This window comes from Staurois parvus, unplaced genomic scaffold (assembly GCF_062004578.1).
Source record: "Staurois parvus isolate SC_StPar_1 unplaced genomic scaffold, SC_StPar_1.0 ptg000186l, whole genome shotgun sequence".
Lineage (NCBI taxonomy): Eukaryota > Metazoa > Chordata > Amphibia > Anura > Ranidae > Staurois > Staurois parvus.
Genome location: NW_028317982.1, coordinates 908622 through 926175, shown reverse-complemented (window position 1 = coordinate 926175; position 17554 = coordinate 908622). Strand labels below are relative to the sequence as shown.

The window sequence follows — 17554 nt, the reverse complement described above, 5'->3', positions numbered from 1 at the left end:
ATGAATCCATGTTGTCTGTTGCTTAAAATATTTTTTTCCAGCAAGAACTATCTATGTGGTCTTTTAATAAACTCTCCAGTAGCTTCCCAACTATAGATATTAAACTAACAGGTCTATAATTACTTGGTAAATATTTTGACCCCTTTTTAAATATAGGCACCACACTGGCCTTACGCCAATCCACTGGTGCTATGCCAGTCATTAAAGAGCCTCTAAAAATTAGAAACAATGGCTTTGAAATGACAGAGCTCATTTTCTTTAAGGACCCGTGGGTGTATGCCATCCGGTCCAGGTGCTTTATTCACCTTTATTCTGTCTCCTCTCTTTCTTCCCTCCACCTTCGTTTTCCTTTCTTTCATACTTGCTTCCTAAAAATTGTGATGCTCAGACCCAAGTTGGACTCCCAGCACCAAATTCCACCCTGCCCCCCCAATACCAGTAGCTCTACGTGGACGTCAGGGGGACCCTCCTTTAAAACCAGGTTGGAGTTTACATGAGATGCATTTTCAAGGATCTCCTAGAAGCAAATTAGGAGATAAATGGATGGACTGGGGTAGGGAGGTCCAAAGGTTGGGAGCGGCTCTAAAGAGGTCTTGGAGGTGAACATGGAAGGCGGTGAGAGGATTTCAGAAGTCTTGGGATTAGTGGAGAGGACCATTTGGGTGACATTTTGAGACAAGATTGGTGATGTAGCTTGGGGCAGAGTTATGGATGGCTGTGTATGTTGTTGCTAGTATTTTAAACTTTATTCCTGGGGTGATTTAAAGCCAGGGGAGGGATTGGCAGAGGCGGGCAGTGGCCACCAAGCAGTTGGTAAGGTGAAAAATGTGAAGAGCATGATAGGCCAAAAAAAGGAGAGTAGCAATAGATGGGCCACCTGAACAATCACGTATATGCCAATGGAACAATAACTACAGACCAGGGGTGTCTACTAGTGCCTAAAGACCTAAGGAATGTTAATGGGTCTAGGCAAAATTAATGCATGTGTAACAACCATCTCACATCCACTGGTACTTTTACTCGTAAATCTCCCTGACACTTTCCACAATCAAACATTCAGCACACATAAAAAGGAAAAGCTTCTGATACAAGACAGATTCTTATCTCCACCACAATCTATCTATCTTGTCAGCAAACAGAGAACATATTAACACACAACATGATAAAGAGCAAGAGAAGTCAGACAGCTGTATGATCATAGGACAACTGTGAACAGCATGGCACGAAAGGTTAATCTGATGAAGTTAGTTGCCATGCCCATCACTGTCGCTCAAAATGATCCAACTCAATTCATACAACGGCTGCCTTCAGAAACATCATCTGCGATCATTCTATCATATTGCATTCAGTTACACTAGGATAAGCAGAGACAAAGTGTACAGAAAATAAAAAGAATGGTTAAAGTAAACCTGTCCCTAAAACACTACCATAAAGAAGCAAAGAATAAATAGCAACACTTAAATCCAAAATGGCGACATAATGGCACCCAGGTGGAAGTAGACTCCTAGGAACCCAATAAGACTTTAGGTGGACTAGTTTTTGTTGCTCTCTTACGGGCATCTTAAGCACAGGTTGACATGTAGTTTAAAGTGGTTGTAAACCTCAGACACGAAATATGAACAAAGCATATCCCTCTATAGTGTGTACTTGTCTCAATTAAGAGCAATAAGTGTTATTTCTGTCTGCTGCCTCATTCCTTTGCTATCAGCATGTATCATTTCTGACAAGTTTTCCCAGACACCAAGAGAAAAATGGTGATGGGAAGGGGCCTCAAGCAGATTGACAGCCTCTTCTCTGTTCCTGTGAGTTATGTGGAGGGGGGTGTGCCTTCCCTCCAATCAGCTCTCACTGAGCTCACTGAGCTCTGTGGAGTGTAATTTCAGCTCTCGCCGCCTTTTTTCTGAACTCTCTGACAAGCTTTATAAATGTTTCATCTTTGTGTATCATCCAGTCACTTCACTGGGTATAAATAAGGGTTTACAACCACTTTAAACATAAGGGTCACTTTAAAACCAACCTTTATCATATCTCCTCACTGGCAGCCATGTATGGGTGCCTTTCAAAGCCAGACATCAGCCTATCTAGTGTCACTAGTGCAGGTATGGTACAACATATGGGATGCACTACTTCTGAATCACTGGAGTACCAGAAGGAACAAGCAATTAGTCGGTGTTTTCTTTGCAATGTGCATGTGCTAGAGCTTTTATTAAAAAAAAAAATCAGGAGAAAGCTAATGCTGAACTCCCCTTTCAGATGTTTGGCTGGCTTTCTTAAAAAAAAAATAAAGTCTAAGTTGAATCAAAAAATGTTTTAAAAACTCAGTACAAGGGATATTACTAAGGTCTCTTTCACATGGGGTGTACATAGCTTTCACCTGTGCAGGGACGTGTTTAGTCACACACGTATGCAAAGGTGTTTTGTGCATTCTGATGCAGGCGGTCCTATCGATGTCCATTCACTCCACTCTGGTCCTAGATTACAATCATCTCCCTGCTTCATGCTGTGCAGTGCGTGACATCAGATCCTTGCCCCCTGCCTACTGAAACTGAGAAATGCGGTGTAAATTCTGCACTTTGAGCAGTTCTGTGAAAAGAGGGCTGCAGATAAACTGGTACAACTTATGTAGGAGGATTTGTTTCATCTCTGTGTATCATCCAAAGCAAGACACTTCACTGAGTATATGTGAGAGTTTGTAACAACTTTAAAGTGTATGGAAACCTTAAGAATCAACTTCTCACATTTGCTACATTTTTGGTCTGTTTAACTGAACTCTGGAAGCTGTGCCCTAAGTAAGATTATGAGTGCAATGTCAGGCTCCTGCAGACACTGCTGACAGCTGTCTGCCATTACCTCCTTACAGGCACACAGTTACTCAGCTGCAGAAGTGTCAGTGAACCACAAGGGGATTGATTATGCCCTGGTAGTTCATTATGAACTAAAAGCTATCTGCCATGGTGGCAGATGGGACTTGTAGTTCATTCATTCAAATATCTCTCAAGGTACTGCTTAAATCAGAACTATACTCACCTCTGTTCCAGCGATGCAGCATCTCTCTGCTACCCGCTGTGCCGCTGACATCTTCAAGCTGCCAGCTTTGGGTCTCGATTGCCAGCTGCTGTGCCGCATGTCTCTTCTGCATTAAAATTCCTGCCTGTTTGCCACTTTTTATTTTTTTAGTTAAGGTTCCACTTAAAGCACAATTAAGATTTCTAACTTTTCCCTATAACACGTTTTGAGTTCAGTTCCACTTTATAAAAGCATTGCAAGTGTATAGCTATATAATTTCAATAAATGCAAAAAAAAAATATCCACTGATTATGTCAGATATTAGGAGCTGTCCTGTCTTTTGCACATTACCCGTTATCTCAAATAGTTTCAAAATAAAGAAATGGTGCAGTGCTACAATACAATTTATAAAAAATAATGAATAATAAAATATGTAAAATAATAATCAGATCATCCAGATTATAACGTGATAAATAATAAATATATAAGTGAATAAAGAGCTAGTTTAGGCGCCAAACATAAATGTGCTCATGTGAACAGTCTATTATCAACAGAAGTCTTTATAGATTAGTGCATGCTTGACGCGATCAGGTCAGCATATTAGTGCTCCATATAGTTATATTGCACTACTGACATCCAATAAATCCATGTGACTTAATCAGGCATGTCATGTGACCGTGCTGGGAAGGTGGAGCTTAAAGTCGAATTGCTGCAAAGGGATACAGAGGGGAAGAGGGTCTTCGCATAGGGCAGTGGCCCCTGTCGGCCAAGTACAGGATAATTTCTCAACAACCCCAGAGTCAGGAAGTGACATACATAATTATACATTACAGTGTGATACTAGCAGCTAACAGTTGAGGTCAGCAGATCCCTACAAATGCTTCTATTATGTAACTAGTCAGGATTCCTAGGACCCCAGTGGAAGCGTGGCTGCAGAGGAGGCTTGTGTCAAAAGGAGGGATCCTGGTTCCATGCTGTCTGGCAGATCCATTTAAAGGGGTTCCCTATAGATTCATATTCAGCTTATTGAGCATATATTATGCGCATCTGGTGAGTGCGCATTTCTTACAGTCTTTCGCACGAATTAAGTCACACGGATTTATTGGATGTCACAAGTGCAATATAACTATATGGAGCACTAATATGCTGACCTGAGCGCGTCAAGCCTGCACTAACCTATGAACACTTCTGTTGATAATAGACTGTTCACATGAGCACATTTATGTTTGGCACCTAAACTAGCGCTTTTTTCATTTATATATGTATTATTTATCATGTTATAATCTGGATGATCTGATTATTATTAAGTATATCACATATTTTATTACTTATTTTTTATATAATGTATTTTAGCACTGCACCGTTTCTTTATTTTGATATTGTTCACAAGGCTTTAGGGTCCCTTTACTGGTGCATATGCAGCTTACGGTATTTTTATCCAGAGCGCTTGCTGATTTTTCGCTTTATTTGATCTCAAACAGTTTATTTGGCCCTCTTAGTTTTTATTTTGGGATTACAAACCAATTAGTCTTTGTGTCGTGGAGAATAGAATAACGGTGTGAGTTTGAGTCCTTTAGAAAAGAGCACTTGGGCAGGGCTGTGTTGATAGCCCACAACAGGACTTAAGAGTGGAGTGCATTTTTGGCAGATCAAAGTCTTGCACGATCTTTACAGGGATAAAATTAATGGGGAATTGTCCATGTATTGCAGAGATGTACTGCCCATTTGTTTTTTTCTTTTTTTTTATCTCCTTAACACAAGGTGCACCATGACACAGGATTCAAGGAGTGCTAGGGGTATCCTCAAAAGGAAAGCTAAGCAAAAGTTGTTTGCTTTCAGATTATCTCAGTTTGACATTTTTGCACTTCCCATGGGAGTTTCAGTCATTCATTTTATTAATATATATATATATCAGAATACAAACATGCATCTCATATTCACAATAACAAAGTAAATGCAAAAATACGATACATTTCTTTTAAAGTCCACTTGCATTAGATCTGTACAAGATTAGGCCTTTATTTTGACTCAATGTTACCAGTGAGACAAAAAACTTTAAGAAGCCTCTACTGTGCTTTCTACTTATTTGGTGAAAGGTATTTTGGTTATTTTAAAAGATATATAAACCCAAGAACAAAAATTTACATGAATAGGTTTTAAGTCCATCCTAGGTGATATTCATGACTCCCTCCATTCATACAGTGAGTGAGTGAGCATAGTCACCCAGGAACAGAAGTATGTAATTCACAGAATTACCAGGTGATAATAAAGGAAAACAGCCAGAAAAAAATTAAAACTAATGCAGTCACCACACCTAATAAGAGTTAAGATGCAATATATTGAATTTTAGTCTTTGGGTTTAGGCTCCATTACCACTTGCATAATTCCAAAGTCATACAGCTTTGGAGTGCAACTTTGGTGCAACGTGACGCAACTTTGGATACGTGCGACTTGGATGTGACTTCTTGTCCCTCTGCAAAGTTGGACCCACTGCTGCACCACTGTTGCATGTAAAACATTCAGGTATGACTTTCACGCAACTTTGGAGGGTTAAGATTGAAGTCTATGGCCCTCAAGCTGCATGAAAGTTGGACCAAAGTAGTGCATGAACTACTCTAAAGTCACTGCAATTTTAAGTTGCACATACATAAGTGGTTATTTTTGGAAAACATGGGGCACAACTTGTCATGTGACTTTGATGTCCAGAACTGCATGACAAGTTGCACAAGTATTAATGGGGTGTTAAACATGCTTTAGGCTCATCCTCAGTTGTAAGCTAGAGGCGGGAAGAGGGAGTTTTCATGGATTGCCTAAAGGCAGAGGATGGGAGAGGCTCTGGAGAAATCCAGGATGTAAGCAGGAAAGGAGGTGACGAGGGAGGAAGAAAGCATGAGGTCTTAAGGAGGAGCAAAGTGGATGGTTTGGTTGATATTTTAAGAGAACGTTGATGATGGAACTATGGTCAGAGCTGTGGATGGCCTTGCAAATTAATATTTTGAATTTCATTTGTTGGGCCATTATAAGCCAGTGGAGGGATTGGCAGAAAAGGGTGGTAGACACTGAGCTGGTAGAGTCTGGACATGATAGACTGAAGGGGGGATAGCCTGGTAGAGGTAGACTAATGAGGAGCGAGTTGCAGTTGTTGAGGCAAGAAATAACAAGAAAGTAAATTAGTAGCTTGGTGGTGTTGTTGGTTAAGAATGGATGTATTTCGGAAATGTCAAAGAGGTGAAGGTGGCAAGATTTAGACAGTTATTCAATATAGGGATGAAATGAGAGGTCAGTGTTCAGGATTACACCTAGCACCTTTATATGGGGGGAGGGTAGGATAGTAGTGCTATAAATATTGATGGAAAAGTCTGGGGAGGGGACACGGGGTGAGAATACTCTGAGCTCTGGTTTAAAAAGACTGAATTTAGGAAGTAGTTTGACTCCCATACTGATATGTCAGTTAGTGGGTTAGCAATGTGCAAGGAGACTAATAGGGTGAGTTAAGGAGTATAGAGATAGATTTGGGTGTCACCAGCAATTTGAGGTTATCAACTGACCAAGGAGAGGGGGTGTAATTTAGAATAGAAGGGGTTTCAGAAAACAGCCTTGGGGGACACCTACGAAAGAGGAGGTTGAATTGTAGGTGATGCTGTAGTAAAATGCAGAGTTTTGGAAGGAAAGGGAGTGGGATTTTTTTTTTTTTTCTTTCAGAAGTTGGTTGTCAACTCTGTTGAAGGACTAATAGCAAGGGTACTGAGTAGTGGCTATTGGTTTATAACAGTTAATAGAAAGACAATTTCTGTAGAATATTGTGGGTGAAAGTCACACCAACCATACATGGATCAAAATTCGGGCAGTACAGTGGGGATCGGACACATTTCAATTCATGTATAGGCAGGCAAGTTGTACAGAAGTCAATCTACCAATCAGTCTTTTTAGAAGAAGGTTGTCAACTCTGTCGAAGGTCTAATAGTAAGGATACTGAGTAGTGGCTATTGGTTTATAGCAGTAAGTAGAAGACAATTTCTGTAGAATATAGTGGGTGAAAGTCAAGTCAGCCATACATGGATCGAAATTCAGTGGGGATTGGACACATTTCAATTCATGTATAGGCAGGCTAGTTGTACAGAAGTCAATCTACAAATCCACTTCTGTACAACTAGCCCTTTGGGAAATTTCTTCACTATCAGACCGTCGGCAGCAATGTTCAGTGTATTCTGGTAGTGGGGAAGTTTCCCTGCTGTCAGAACACTATAACTCAGTGGGAGGGATTCCCCCATCCACTTCGAATGTCTGTATGGGGGAATTGGGTAATTTTTTTTTTCGTTCAACCAAGCGGTTGAACCAAAAAAATTACTAATGTATGGGCTGCCTTACACTATAAGGAGTCAAGAAGGTTGTTATCATTGAGATAACAGCTCAGACAGTTGTATACGAGGCATTCTAGGAGTTTTGAGGTAAATGGGAACAAGGAGATGGGTGTTAAATTGTTGGACATGAGAAAAAATTTAGCAAGCTCTTCTGTTGAGACAAAAAAGGAAATTGTTGAATATGGTGGTAGAGATGGTATATTAATTGGGGCAGATAATTACACAGTAACAATCTCAGGAGCAGTGGGGGATGATGTAGAGACTAAAAAGTAGCAAAAAGCTAACTAGGACTAGGTGAGAGGGTGTTAAGGAGAGTGATAAAATACAGTAGCTCTGGTTTGACAGCATGAAGGGAAAAATATTTTAGGTCATCTTTATACAGAGCAAAGTCTATTAGGGACCTAGTGTTATGACACACTCACTCAAGAACACAGCTATGTTGTTTGAGATTTTTGGTGTCATCTGTTAGCCAGGGTTGAAGTGATCAGTGTCTAATTTTGCATGTAGTGAGGGGACAAGTACACCCAGCGAGGAGGAGAGTGAGCCAATACATACAGAAGTGGCCAGGTCAGGACAGAAATCAGATTCAGTCATAGAGGTCATCATTAGGAGAAAAAAGAAAAGAAATGTTTAAATGTAAAAGGTTCCCATGAGTAACTTCAGGTTGAAGGGATAGGAGATTGAAGACAGGGTGAGTGTGAAACTGAGAAGGTCGTGACCGGAGAGAAGAAAAGGGGTGTTGGAGAAGTTGCTTGGAGTGCAAGAGTGCTGTCTTAGTCTGGATCCATTGTTGGGTTCAAGATTAGGTTAGTTTGAGTAGTTAAGAGGTGGCAGATTTGCTATTAACAGGGATTCTGACGTCACCCAGAATGAAAAGGATGCTAAAATCACCGAAGTCCAACATTATAAAAATACAGGAAGCAAAAATAAATGCAATTTTCCAGATACACAGAGATATACACGTTTCACAAAACTCTGTAATCAAGATTAGCAAATTAAGCAACTGTCTGCAGACTGGAAGATTTGCACATGTATAGTCAACAAGATCACAATTTACAGGAAAATTATTTACCAGATTTTCAGTAAATTGCAAACTGAATCAACCCACCTCTAAAAATAAATTAGGAAATACAAAAAATTTGGCAAACCTTTGTGCCTGAAATCAACAGTATCCCACTCGGTCATGAAGGAGTTAATTGTAATAAAATGCAGAGCATATGACGTGATAACTAAAAATTCACGAATGCCTATTACTTTTCACCTACAAGACATCATCCATCTTTCCTCTCTGAGGACACTGAAGAGAATGCGGATTCGCAGGTGCATCTGCGTCAGCTGGGACGGAATCCACACAAAGCCATTTGTAGCTTTTAAAGAATTTATGCAAAGCAGGTGTCCTTTGCGGATTTGCACAAAAGGCAGGTTGAGGAAATTTTTTTTTTGTGTCAGTTTTCTGAAAATTAATTTACCAACAGCCGCTTTTATTTGAGTAGCTGAGGTTCTACTATTGATGAATGCATCAACAGAAAAAAAAACCTTGCCCCATGAGGGCTAATTATATTTGTGAAATCTGGATTCTTTGTTGATGTTTGCAGATGCAAGGCGAAAATATAGGAGGGGGGGAAAAAAACACTTACTCATCTAAAGCTTGAAGCATTTGTTCTGGTTCCTCAAAGACGATTATGTCAATCAAGCGGTCAGTCACGCTCACATCTTCAACAACGCCATCAGCTGCTTTGGCCAGTGATTCGCTTTTTGATTCCCCATTAGGATGGTGCGATTTCAACTGTTCATGTAAGATACAAAAACAAAGAAGAAGGCCAATATTAACTGGAACCTGTAACACTTGCTAGATAAAAACAAGTAGCCCATAATACCTACTTACATTGCCAAGTAAACAAATTAGCAGCTCTGTACTGCTCCATAGGCTGTATCTGAGCCCCTCTGCACCCGGTACACTATCACAAACAGAACACCCATCTTTCATTGGTGATTATTGCTTTACCCATTTCAAGTCCGGACACTTTTACCCCCTTCCTGTCCAGGCCATTTTTCAGCACGATCACACTTTAAATGACAATTGCACGGTCATGCAACACTGTACCCATATGAATTTTTTAGCATTTTTTTGAGACAGATAAAACTTTATTTTGGTGGTATTTATTCACCACTGGGATTTTAATTTTTTTGCTATATAAATTAAAATTCCAAAATTTTTGAAAAAAAAAGTGTTTTTCTTATACAATTTTGCAAAAAAATAATCTTTCTTCATAAATCTTAGCCAAAATGTATTCATCTATCTTTTTAGTAAAAAAAAATAAATAACCAAAATTAGTTTATAACCAAAAACGATAATTTTTCAAAACATTTTTACATTTTTATTTTTTTTTTTATATTATTATTTGTGTTTTTTTTTTAACATACTGTCACCCTAGCAGTACAGTGTCACCATAGTGACACTGTACTACTTGTGGGGGGTGATGAAGATTTTTTTTTTTTTTTTTTACACTGATTGCTTTTACACTGAGTAAGGCTGTAAAAGCAATCATTTCTCTTTCTCTCTGGCTGCATTCTTGCAGCCATTGAGAAATACTGTGTGAGCTGTGATTGGTCACAGCTTGTCACATGGTACAAGGCTGTTGTGAATAGCCTTGTACCATGTGACCTCTGTAATCATTCACAGATTTCACACGTAATAAGCAATGATGTCAGAAGTGACATCTTGCTTACTAAAAATTCATGTGATCAGATTGGCCAATCAGTGATCACATGATCAGGACCTCACACAGAGGTCCCGTACAGCGATTGGTGTTCCACTGTGTCCAGAGGACACAGCGGGCACAGGATTGCGGTGCCGTTCGCTCCCAGGGAGGCAGGGAGGACGTTTATAAATGGCCACTGGCTCCTGCAATGCTCCCGTCTGGCCGTTTATATACATGGGCCGGATGGGAAGTGGTTAAGTGTATGTAAACTCAAAAAATTCACTTATCTGTTTTGCTCACTTTTTGGTTTGTTAAATACAGCATAAAATAATTGAATGTGTTTTATTAAATATGTTTAATAAGTGCAAAAAAATACCCACTGATCCTGCAGGAAATTCAGTGCTGTCCTGTGTCCTTTACAGCTATATCTCAGACAAGGTAATCAGAAAATGTGTAAGGACTTCAAAACACCTCTCCCTTTGTTATGGAGAAGAGTAGAAAAGGGATCTAAGCAGGCCATAGACGCCTCGAAAACCGGGCCTTTTTTCATCCAGTAAACGAAAAATCGGTCGTTCGTTAAACTGACGTAACCACCAATGATTACGAAAATCGGCCGAACAAGTTATAAAAATCATGACATATAACAGGAAATAACAGGTCAGAGCTCATGCGCATATTTTTTTTGTAAAAACGATTGTACGATTTGACCATCATTGACGCAAAAATCTTGGCCAAAATTTTTATTTATTTTTTTATATTGTTTTTTTTTTTGTTTTTTTTTACCATACTGTCACCCTAGCAGTATACATACAGTGGGGCAAAAAAGTATTTAGTCAGCCACCAATTGTGCAAGTTCTCCCACTTAAAAAAATGAGAGAGGCCTGTAATTGGCATCATAGGTAGACCTCAACTATGAGAGACAAAATGAGAAAAAAAATCCAGACAATCACATTGATTGATTTGGAAAGAATTTATTTGCAAATTATGGTGGAAACGAAGTATTTGGTCACCTACAAACAAGCAAGATTTCTGGCTCTCACAGACCTGTACCTTCTTCTTTAAGAGGCTCCTTTGTCCTGCACTCATTACCTGTATCAATGGCACCTGTTTGAACTTGTTATCAGTATAAAAGACACCTGTCCACAACCTCAAACAGTCACACTCCAAACTCCACTATGGTGAAGACCAAAGAGCTGTCGAAGGACACCAGAAACAAAATTGTAGACCTGCACCAGGCTGGGAAGACTGAATTTGCAATAGGCAAGCAGCTTGGTGTGAACAAATCAACTGTGGGAGCAATAATTAGAAAATGGAAGACATACAAGACCACTGATAATCTCCCTCGATCTGGGGCTCCACGCAAGATCTCACCCCGTGGGGTCAAAATGATCACAAGAACGGTGAGCAAAAATCCCAGGACCACACGGGGGGGGGGGGACCTAGTGAATGACCTGCAGAGAGCTGGGACCAACGTCACAAAGGCTACCATCAGTAACACACTACGCCGCCAGGGACTCAGATCCTGCAGTACCAGACGTGTCCCCCTGCTTAAGCCAGTACATGTCCGGGCCCGTCTGAAGTTTGCTAGAGAGCATTTGGATGATCCAGAAGAGGATTGGGAGAATGTCATATGGTCAGATGAAACCAAAATAGAACTGTTTGGTAGAAACACAACTCGTCGTGTTTGGAGGAGAGAGAATGCTGAGTTACATCCAAAGAACACCATACCTACTGTGAAGCATGGGGGTGGCAACATCATGCTTTGTGGCTGTTTCTCTGCAAAGGGACCAGGACGACTGATCCATGTACAGGACAGAATGAATGGGGCCATGTATCGTAAGATTTTGAGTGCAAACCTCCTACCATCAGCTAGGGCATTGAAGATGAAACGTGGCTGGGTCTTCCAACATGACAATGATCCCAAACATACTGCCCGAGCAACGAAGGAGTGGCTTCGTAAGAAGCATTTCAAGGTCCTGGAGTGGCCTAGCCAGTCTCCAGATCTCAACCCCATAGAAAACCTTTGGAGGGAGTTGAAAGTCCGTGTTGCCCAGCGACAGCCACAAAACATCACTGCTCTAGAGGAGATCTGCATGGAAGAATGGGCCAACATACCAGCAACAGTGTGTGCCAACCTTGTGAAGACTTACAGGAAACGTTTGACCTCTGTCATTGCCAACAAAGGATATATGACAAAGTATTGAGATGAACTTTTGATATTGACCAAATACTTATTTTCCACCATAATTTGCAAATAAATTCTTTCCAAATCAGCCAATGTGATTGTCTGGATTTGTTTTCTCATTTTGTCTCTCATAGTTGAGGTCTACCTATGATGCCAATTACAGGCCTCTCTCATCTTTTTAAGTGGGAGAACTTGCACAATTGGTGGCTGACTAAATACTTTTTTGCCCCACTGTATACATGGGCCGTATGGGAAGTGGTTAAGCTGAAATGTGGTTTGTGCTGACATTTTCTCATGTCTGAATGAAAGACAATATTTACGGGCAGATGTAATTTTATGAGCCCTGTGATGATGACACAGGAATGTGGCACGCAAAAACATTTTTTTTCAATTGGTCTGAACATGGCTTAGAATATTATGAAAATGTGTAAACGTATATGAGATAAATGTATTTCTAATGATGACGTCTTTCCTATTAATTCTCATCTCCTGGCACACTCAATATTATGTTGAAATAAAGCAATGAGTGGCTATTTTGTCTTCCTTTCGAGAATGCTCCAGTTTTTTATAATCCTTATGAAAATCTTCCTCCAGTGTCCCAGTCCGTGAATTTCCTGTTGAGAAGACTAGTCACCCCAACTGATGCTTTTGTAATCACTTTAATGCCCCCCTTATAGTTTAGATCAAAACTGGTGGAGCGCTCCATGCGAACAGCATGGCCGCCACATGGCTTCTACTCCCTAGAAAGAGAACAAACTCTCTTGCGCGCTATGACCCAACACGGGGTAGGTAGATGGAGTCAGGACTTGGAAGTTTCTACCACCAGTGAATATGGGGTTGAGCAGCTCCAAACAAGGCTGGGGAAGCCCAACCAATACTGTGAAGTGAAAACAAAGAGCGCACCAACCTTGTGCATTACCTCAGTAAGCCAAAATGTATTAATTACAGAATAATACTCACAAACACTGACGTATATCATGCATGTAAGTCCTCAAAGGGACTAAGGATAAAAGCAGCCTGCGCGAGTCCCATCAGAGGAGTGGACAATCAGGGAACAGCTGACACGTTTCGAAGGACTAACCTTCTTCATCAGAGCTCTTCACTCGCGCAGGCTGCTTTTATCCTTAGTCCCTTTGAGGACTTACATGCATGATATACTTCAGTGTTTGTGAGTATTGTTCTGTAATTAATAAATTTTGGCTTACTGAGGTAATGTGCAAGGTTGGTGCGCTCTTTGTTTCTTTTCACTTCACAGTTCTACTCCCTAGAGCTTGCACACAAGTAATGTGTAGGCCAGGCATTCTCAACCAGGGTTCCTCCAGAAATTGCACGGGGTTCCTTGAACTGTGGCTGATTCACCAATTTGATGGTGGCTGCATAGTTCTGGGGCCTATGCCATTAGACAGAGTCCATAGCATGTCCCCATTGATCTTTTTAGCTTCGCGTAAAGGTGGCTTTCTGACTACCACTGTAAGAGGGCATTATTCCCACTGGCCATCAAAGTAAAGGGCATTTTTCCCACCGACTCTCAAGGGTTCACCAAGAGCAGGGGTGCTCAAACTTTTGAGCGAGGGTCACTTAAAATGAGTTGGTAATTGGTTGCGGGCCACAATCACAATTTCAGATTTGTATTTTGAATAGCATAATGACCGTTTTCATTCTGCAACCGCTGAATGGTGGTGAAAGAGAGAGGGGGAGAAGCTGGCTTTCAGAGGTTGCAGGAGGAAAATGGAGATAATTAGTTCCTGTATATAGTGCACCCGCTGTCCTTCCTGTCCAAGTGTAAAACAGAATGTGAAAGGGAGGCCACACCCTCCTGTAACATGGGGCTGATGCTACACCAGTGGTTGGGGGAGTGGTAACTACTGTCCTTAGCCCCTAAAAGGCTGCTTTCACACTGATGCGCTGCGATCTACCTGCGCCATGGGTGCAGTGCAGTGCCCCTGCTACTTTCCTGCAGGTTAGCTGCACTTTCTAGCAGCCTGGAGAGCAATGCCAGTAGAAGCTGGAAGAAGAAACAAAAGTCAGTATATTAAACAACACATACACTGCGCTTTTGCAATGGGCAAATTAGCACCTACAAAAGGGTTAGCATCTATTAGGATGCTTTCACACTGATCCATGGATGCATCCCAGTGCACCTGCAGAAGAGCTGCACCGAGCCACAGACTTCTATTATATCTTGCGGGTGTAGTGTGCTTTCTGAAAGGGCACCAAAACTCCCACATTCAGCACCAAGCCCCCAGGATATAATAGAAGTTTATGGCTCAGTGCAACTAACTCGCAGGTGCAATGCACTGCACTGCACTCACACATCACTGTAAAAGCAGCCTAATATTTGCCAACCCTTTTATAGGTGCCAATATGTCCATTACAGTAGCGCAGTGTATATGCTGTTTAACTACTTGCCTACCGGGCACTTATACCCCCTTCCTGCCCAGGCCAATGTTCAGCTTTTAGCGCTGTCACACTTTGAATAACAATTGAGCTGCCATGCAACTTTGTATCCATGTGAACTTTTTTATCATTTTTTTCACACAAATAGAGCTTTCTTTTGATGGTATTTACACTGAGTGTTTGACTTTTTGTACTATAAGCAAAAAAAGAGCAAACAATTTGGATAAAAAACAACAAAAAGGTTTTTCTTTGTTTCTATTATAAAATTTTGCTAACAGGTAATTTTTCTCTTTCACTGATGTGTGTTGATAAGGCTGTACTGATAGGCACTGATAGGCAGCACTGATGGGCACTGATGCGGTGGCACGGATGAGGAGACACTGATAGGCGACACTGACTGATGGCACTGATAGGCAGCAATGATGGGTGGCACTGCTGGGCGGCAATGCAGGGCACTGATCATCAGTGGCGATCTCCTCTGTGACAACCGTGAGGAAAGTGCTACCGATAACCGGCAACTGTATTTACTCCGTGACCTGCTTTGTCATTGGACACAGCTGATCACGTGGTAAAAGGCCGCTGTGATTGGCCCATTACCTCATTATGTGATCAGCTGTGTCCATAGGACACAACAATCATTGAGAATGTCGGGTGCGCACCTGTGGGGGCGTGCAGGAGGGCGCGTTCTGGGAGGACGTCGTATGACATCCTCCCAGCACTGGGTAACCACACTGTAGCTGTCATTTGGCTATAGCGCGGTTACCAAGTGGTTAATACACTGACCTTTTTTGTCCTCTTCCAGTTTCTGCTGGCATTGCTCTCCAGGCTGATAGAAAGGTCCCAGACGAAGTGCTCCAACTGGGACAGGAGCTGGGAGCTATAGACAAAACATCAGCTTATGCAACTCCTGCTCTCTCTGCGGCCGCCTGCTTACTCCGCTGCTGTGTCGGCTCAATGCACTCTGATGCTCTGTGATGGTGGGGCGGCAACCCAGATCGCAATCAACAGGTCGCCAACCCCAGGCATGCGCTTCCTTGGTTTGAGGTCGAGGGCCACATCAGAGGGCTCTGATAGCCTCCCATGGGCCACAGGTTGAGCACCCTTGACCTAGAGCTAAAAATGTTTTCAAAGGGTTCCTTGGGGGTAAAGGTTGAGAAAAGCTGGTGTAGACAGAGGAGTCTTAGGAGATATATTTTCTTGGGGTGTACCCACATCAACAGAAAATTATATAGGGCACCCTGTGAATCCCTCCTTACGGGCCCCCATATGACATCACAGGGAGTAAATAGGGGAATTTCTTACTACAGGAGCAAGGTAAAAAACAATCAGGCCACCGCATGCTGTACAGGAGGAGAGGAAAGTTTGTAGGTATAATATGGGTACAAAGATCAGCTGGTAACAAATCCCTTTTTAACTAGCCAGGTGGCAACCCTACCTGCCTACTAGCCGTGCTCATGTTAAGGAGAAGGAACTGATGCTATTTTTGAAGCGTTCAGCTTTTCATTGAATCAGAGTTGTTCTTTAATGATGACATTAAAGGCAGCGGGTGGATTTGTTCTTAGAAACCAAAATGTGTCCTGAGTTTTGCCATTATAATAGGATTCTTATCGAATCAAAATAGCCATTATTGGATCAGCATGAAACAGAGGATATAATGCAGAGCCAGCGGCCCTCACGCGGCTAAATATCACCCACTGCTCGCAAACAAGCCGAGATGAGAGCTGCAGCCTGCGGCATCAGTACAAGGGAGTGTGTGTTTGTGGAACAAACAGATTAGATATTCGAAATCTTTCTGGGCCCCAGATATCATAGGGAAAGCTGAGAAAGCCAAGATTGCACCTAATAATGCCATTTGTCTTTTCTGTGTCAGATTTATAAAAGAGGACAAACAAAACAAAGTTTTTCTGGGAATTAAAGGGGAATGGCCAGTTCAGCATCTAAACTGTAAGAGACTTGGGCCATAAAGTAATGGGAGACTGGATGGAAAGCTGTGCTTATATCCATGGTGTCTAGCTATGGGGGCACCCGAGCAAGTGCACTCCCCAGCATCTGCTTCATGTGTCCATTCACACCCGGAGAGCGACTTGGCACCGCCCCCTCTCTCTGTTCATTGGCTCACTGGCTGTGATTGACAGCCAATAAGGAGAGGGAGTCCCGGGATTGCCGAGACTCCGGTGCACATCGCTGGATTGAGAGGGGGCTTTGGTGAGTAATGGCGGGGCTGCTGCACAGAGAAGGTTTTTTACCTTCATGCAAAGAATGCCTTTACAACCACTTTAACTATTTTTACTATTTTTAATCCTTGTGCTGCTAGCATTAGTAAATAATGTAGATAGCAAGGTATATTATATTTACTTGCTTTAAACCTTTCTTTTTTTTCGTTTTCTTTTAATTTGTTCAGTTGCTTCCTGGTTTCTGGCCTAGTCCATAATAATGACATACATCCCAGGAGTCTTCGTGGGCATTTTTTTTCATCTGGAGGGGAGGAAGGGCTTTATCCGCTAAGCACACCTGCATGCCTGCGCTAAGGGCAGAGGGACTATCAGAAATAAATGCTACATGAAACATCTGCCTCTACTCAAGATGGCTATGGCTAGAAATGCTAAGGGGGTGTTTTCAAAGTGATTTCTTAACAAAATAAAGTATAGTGACATGGATGAATGAGTTTGCTCTGATAATTAAAATTAATTAAATAGCTGCTTCAGTTTGTGGTGCCCGGATACTTATTATTTTATTTATTACAGGTACTTATATAGTGCTGTCAATTTACGCAACGCTTTACACATATATATTGTACATTCACATCAGTCCCTAACCCTCAAGCGGTGTACAATCTAAGGTCCCTAACTCACATTCATACATACACATATTAGGGCAATTTAGACAGGATCCAATTAACCTAC

The 17554-nt window shown here is 41.6% G+C and overlaps 1 protein-coding gene across 2 annotated transcripts in view; it reads right to left on the bottom strand.

Moving 5' to 3' along the window:
* Positions 1–17554, bottom strand: part of EVC2 (EvC ciliary complex subunit 2) — a 212080-nt gene that overhangs the window by 106725 nt on the left and 87801 nt on the right. For both annotated transcript variants that reach the window (XM_089677395.1, XM_089677396.1), the window contains exon 9: positions 9005–9153. In XM_089677395.1, the coding sequence (XP_089533521.1) occupies positions 9005–9153 (149 nt within the window). The remainder of the gene's footprint in view (positions 1–9004; positions 9154–17554) is intronic.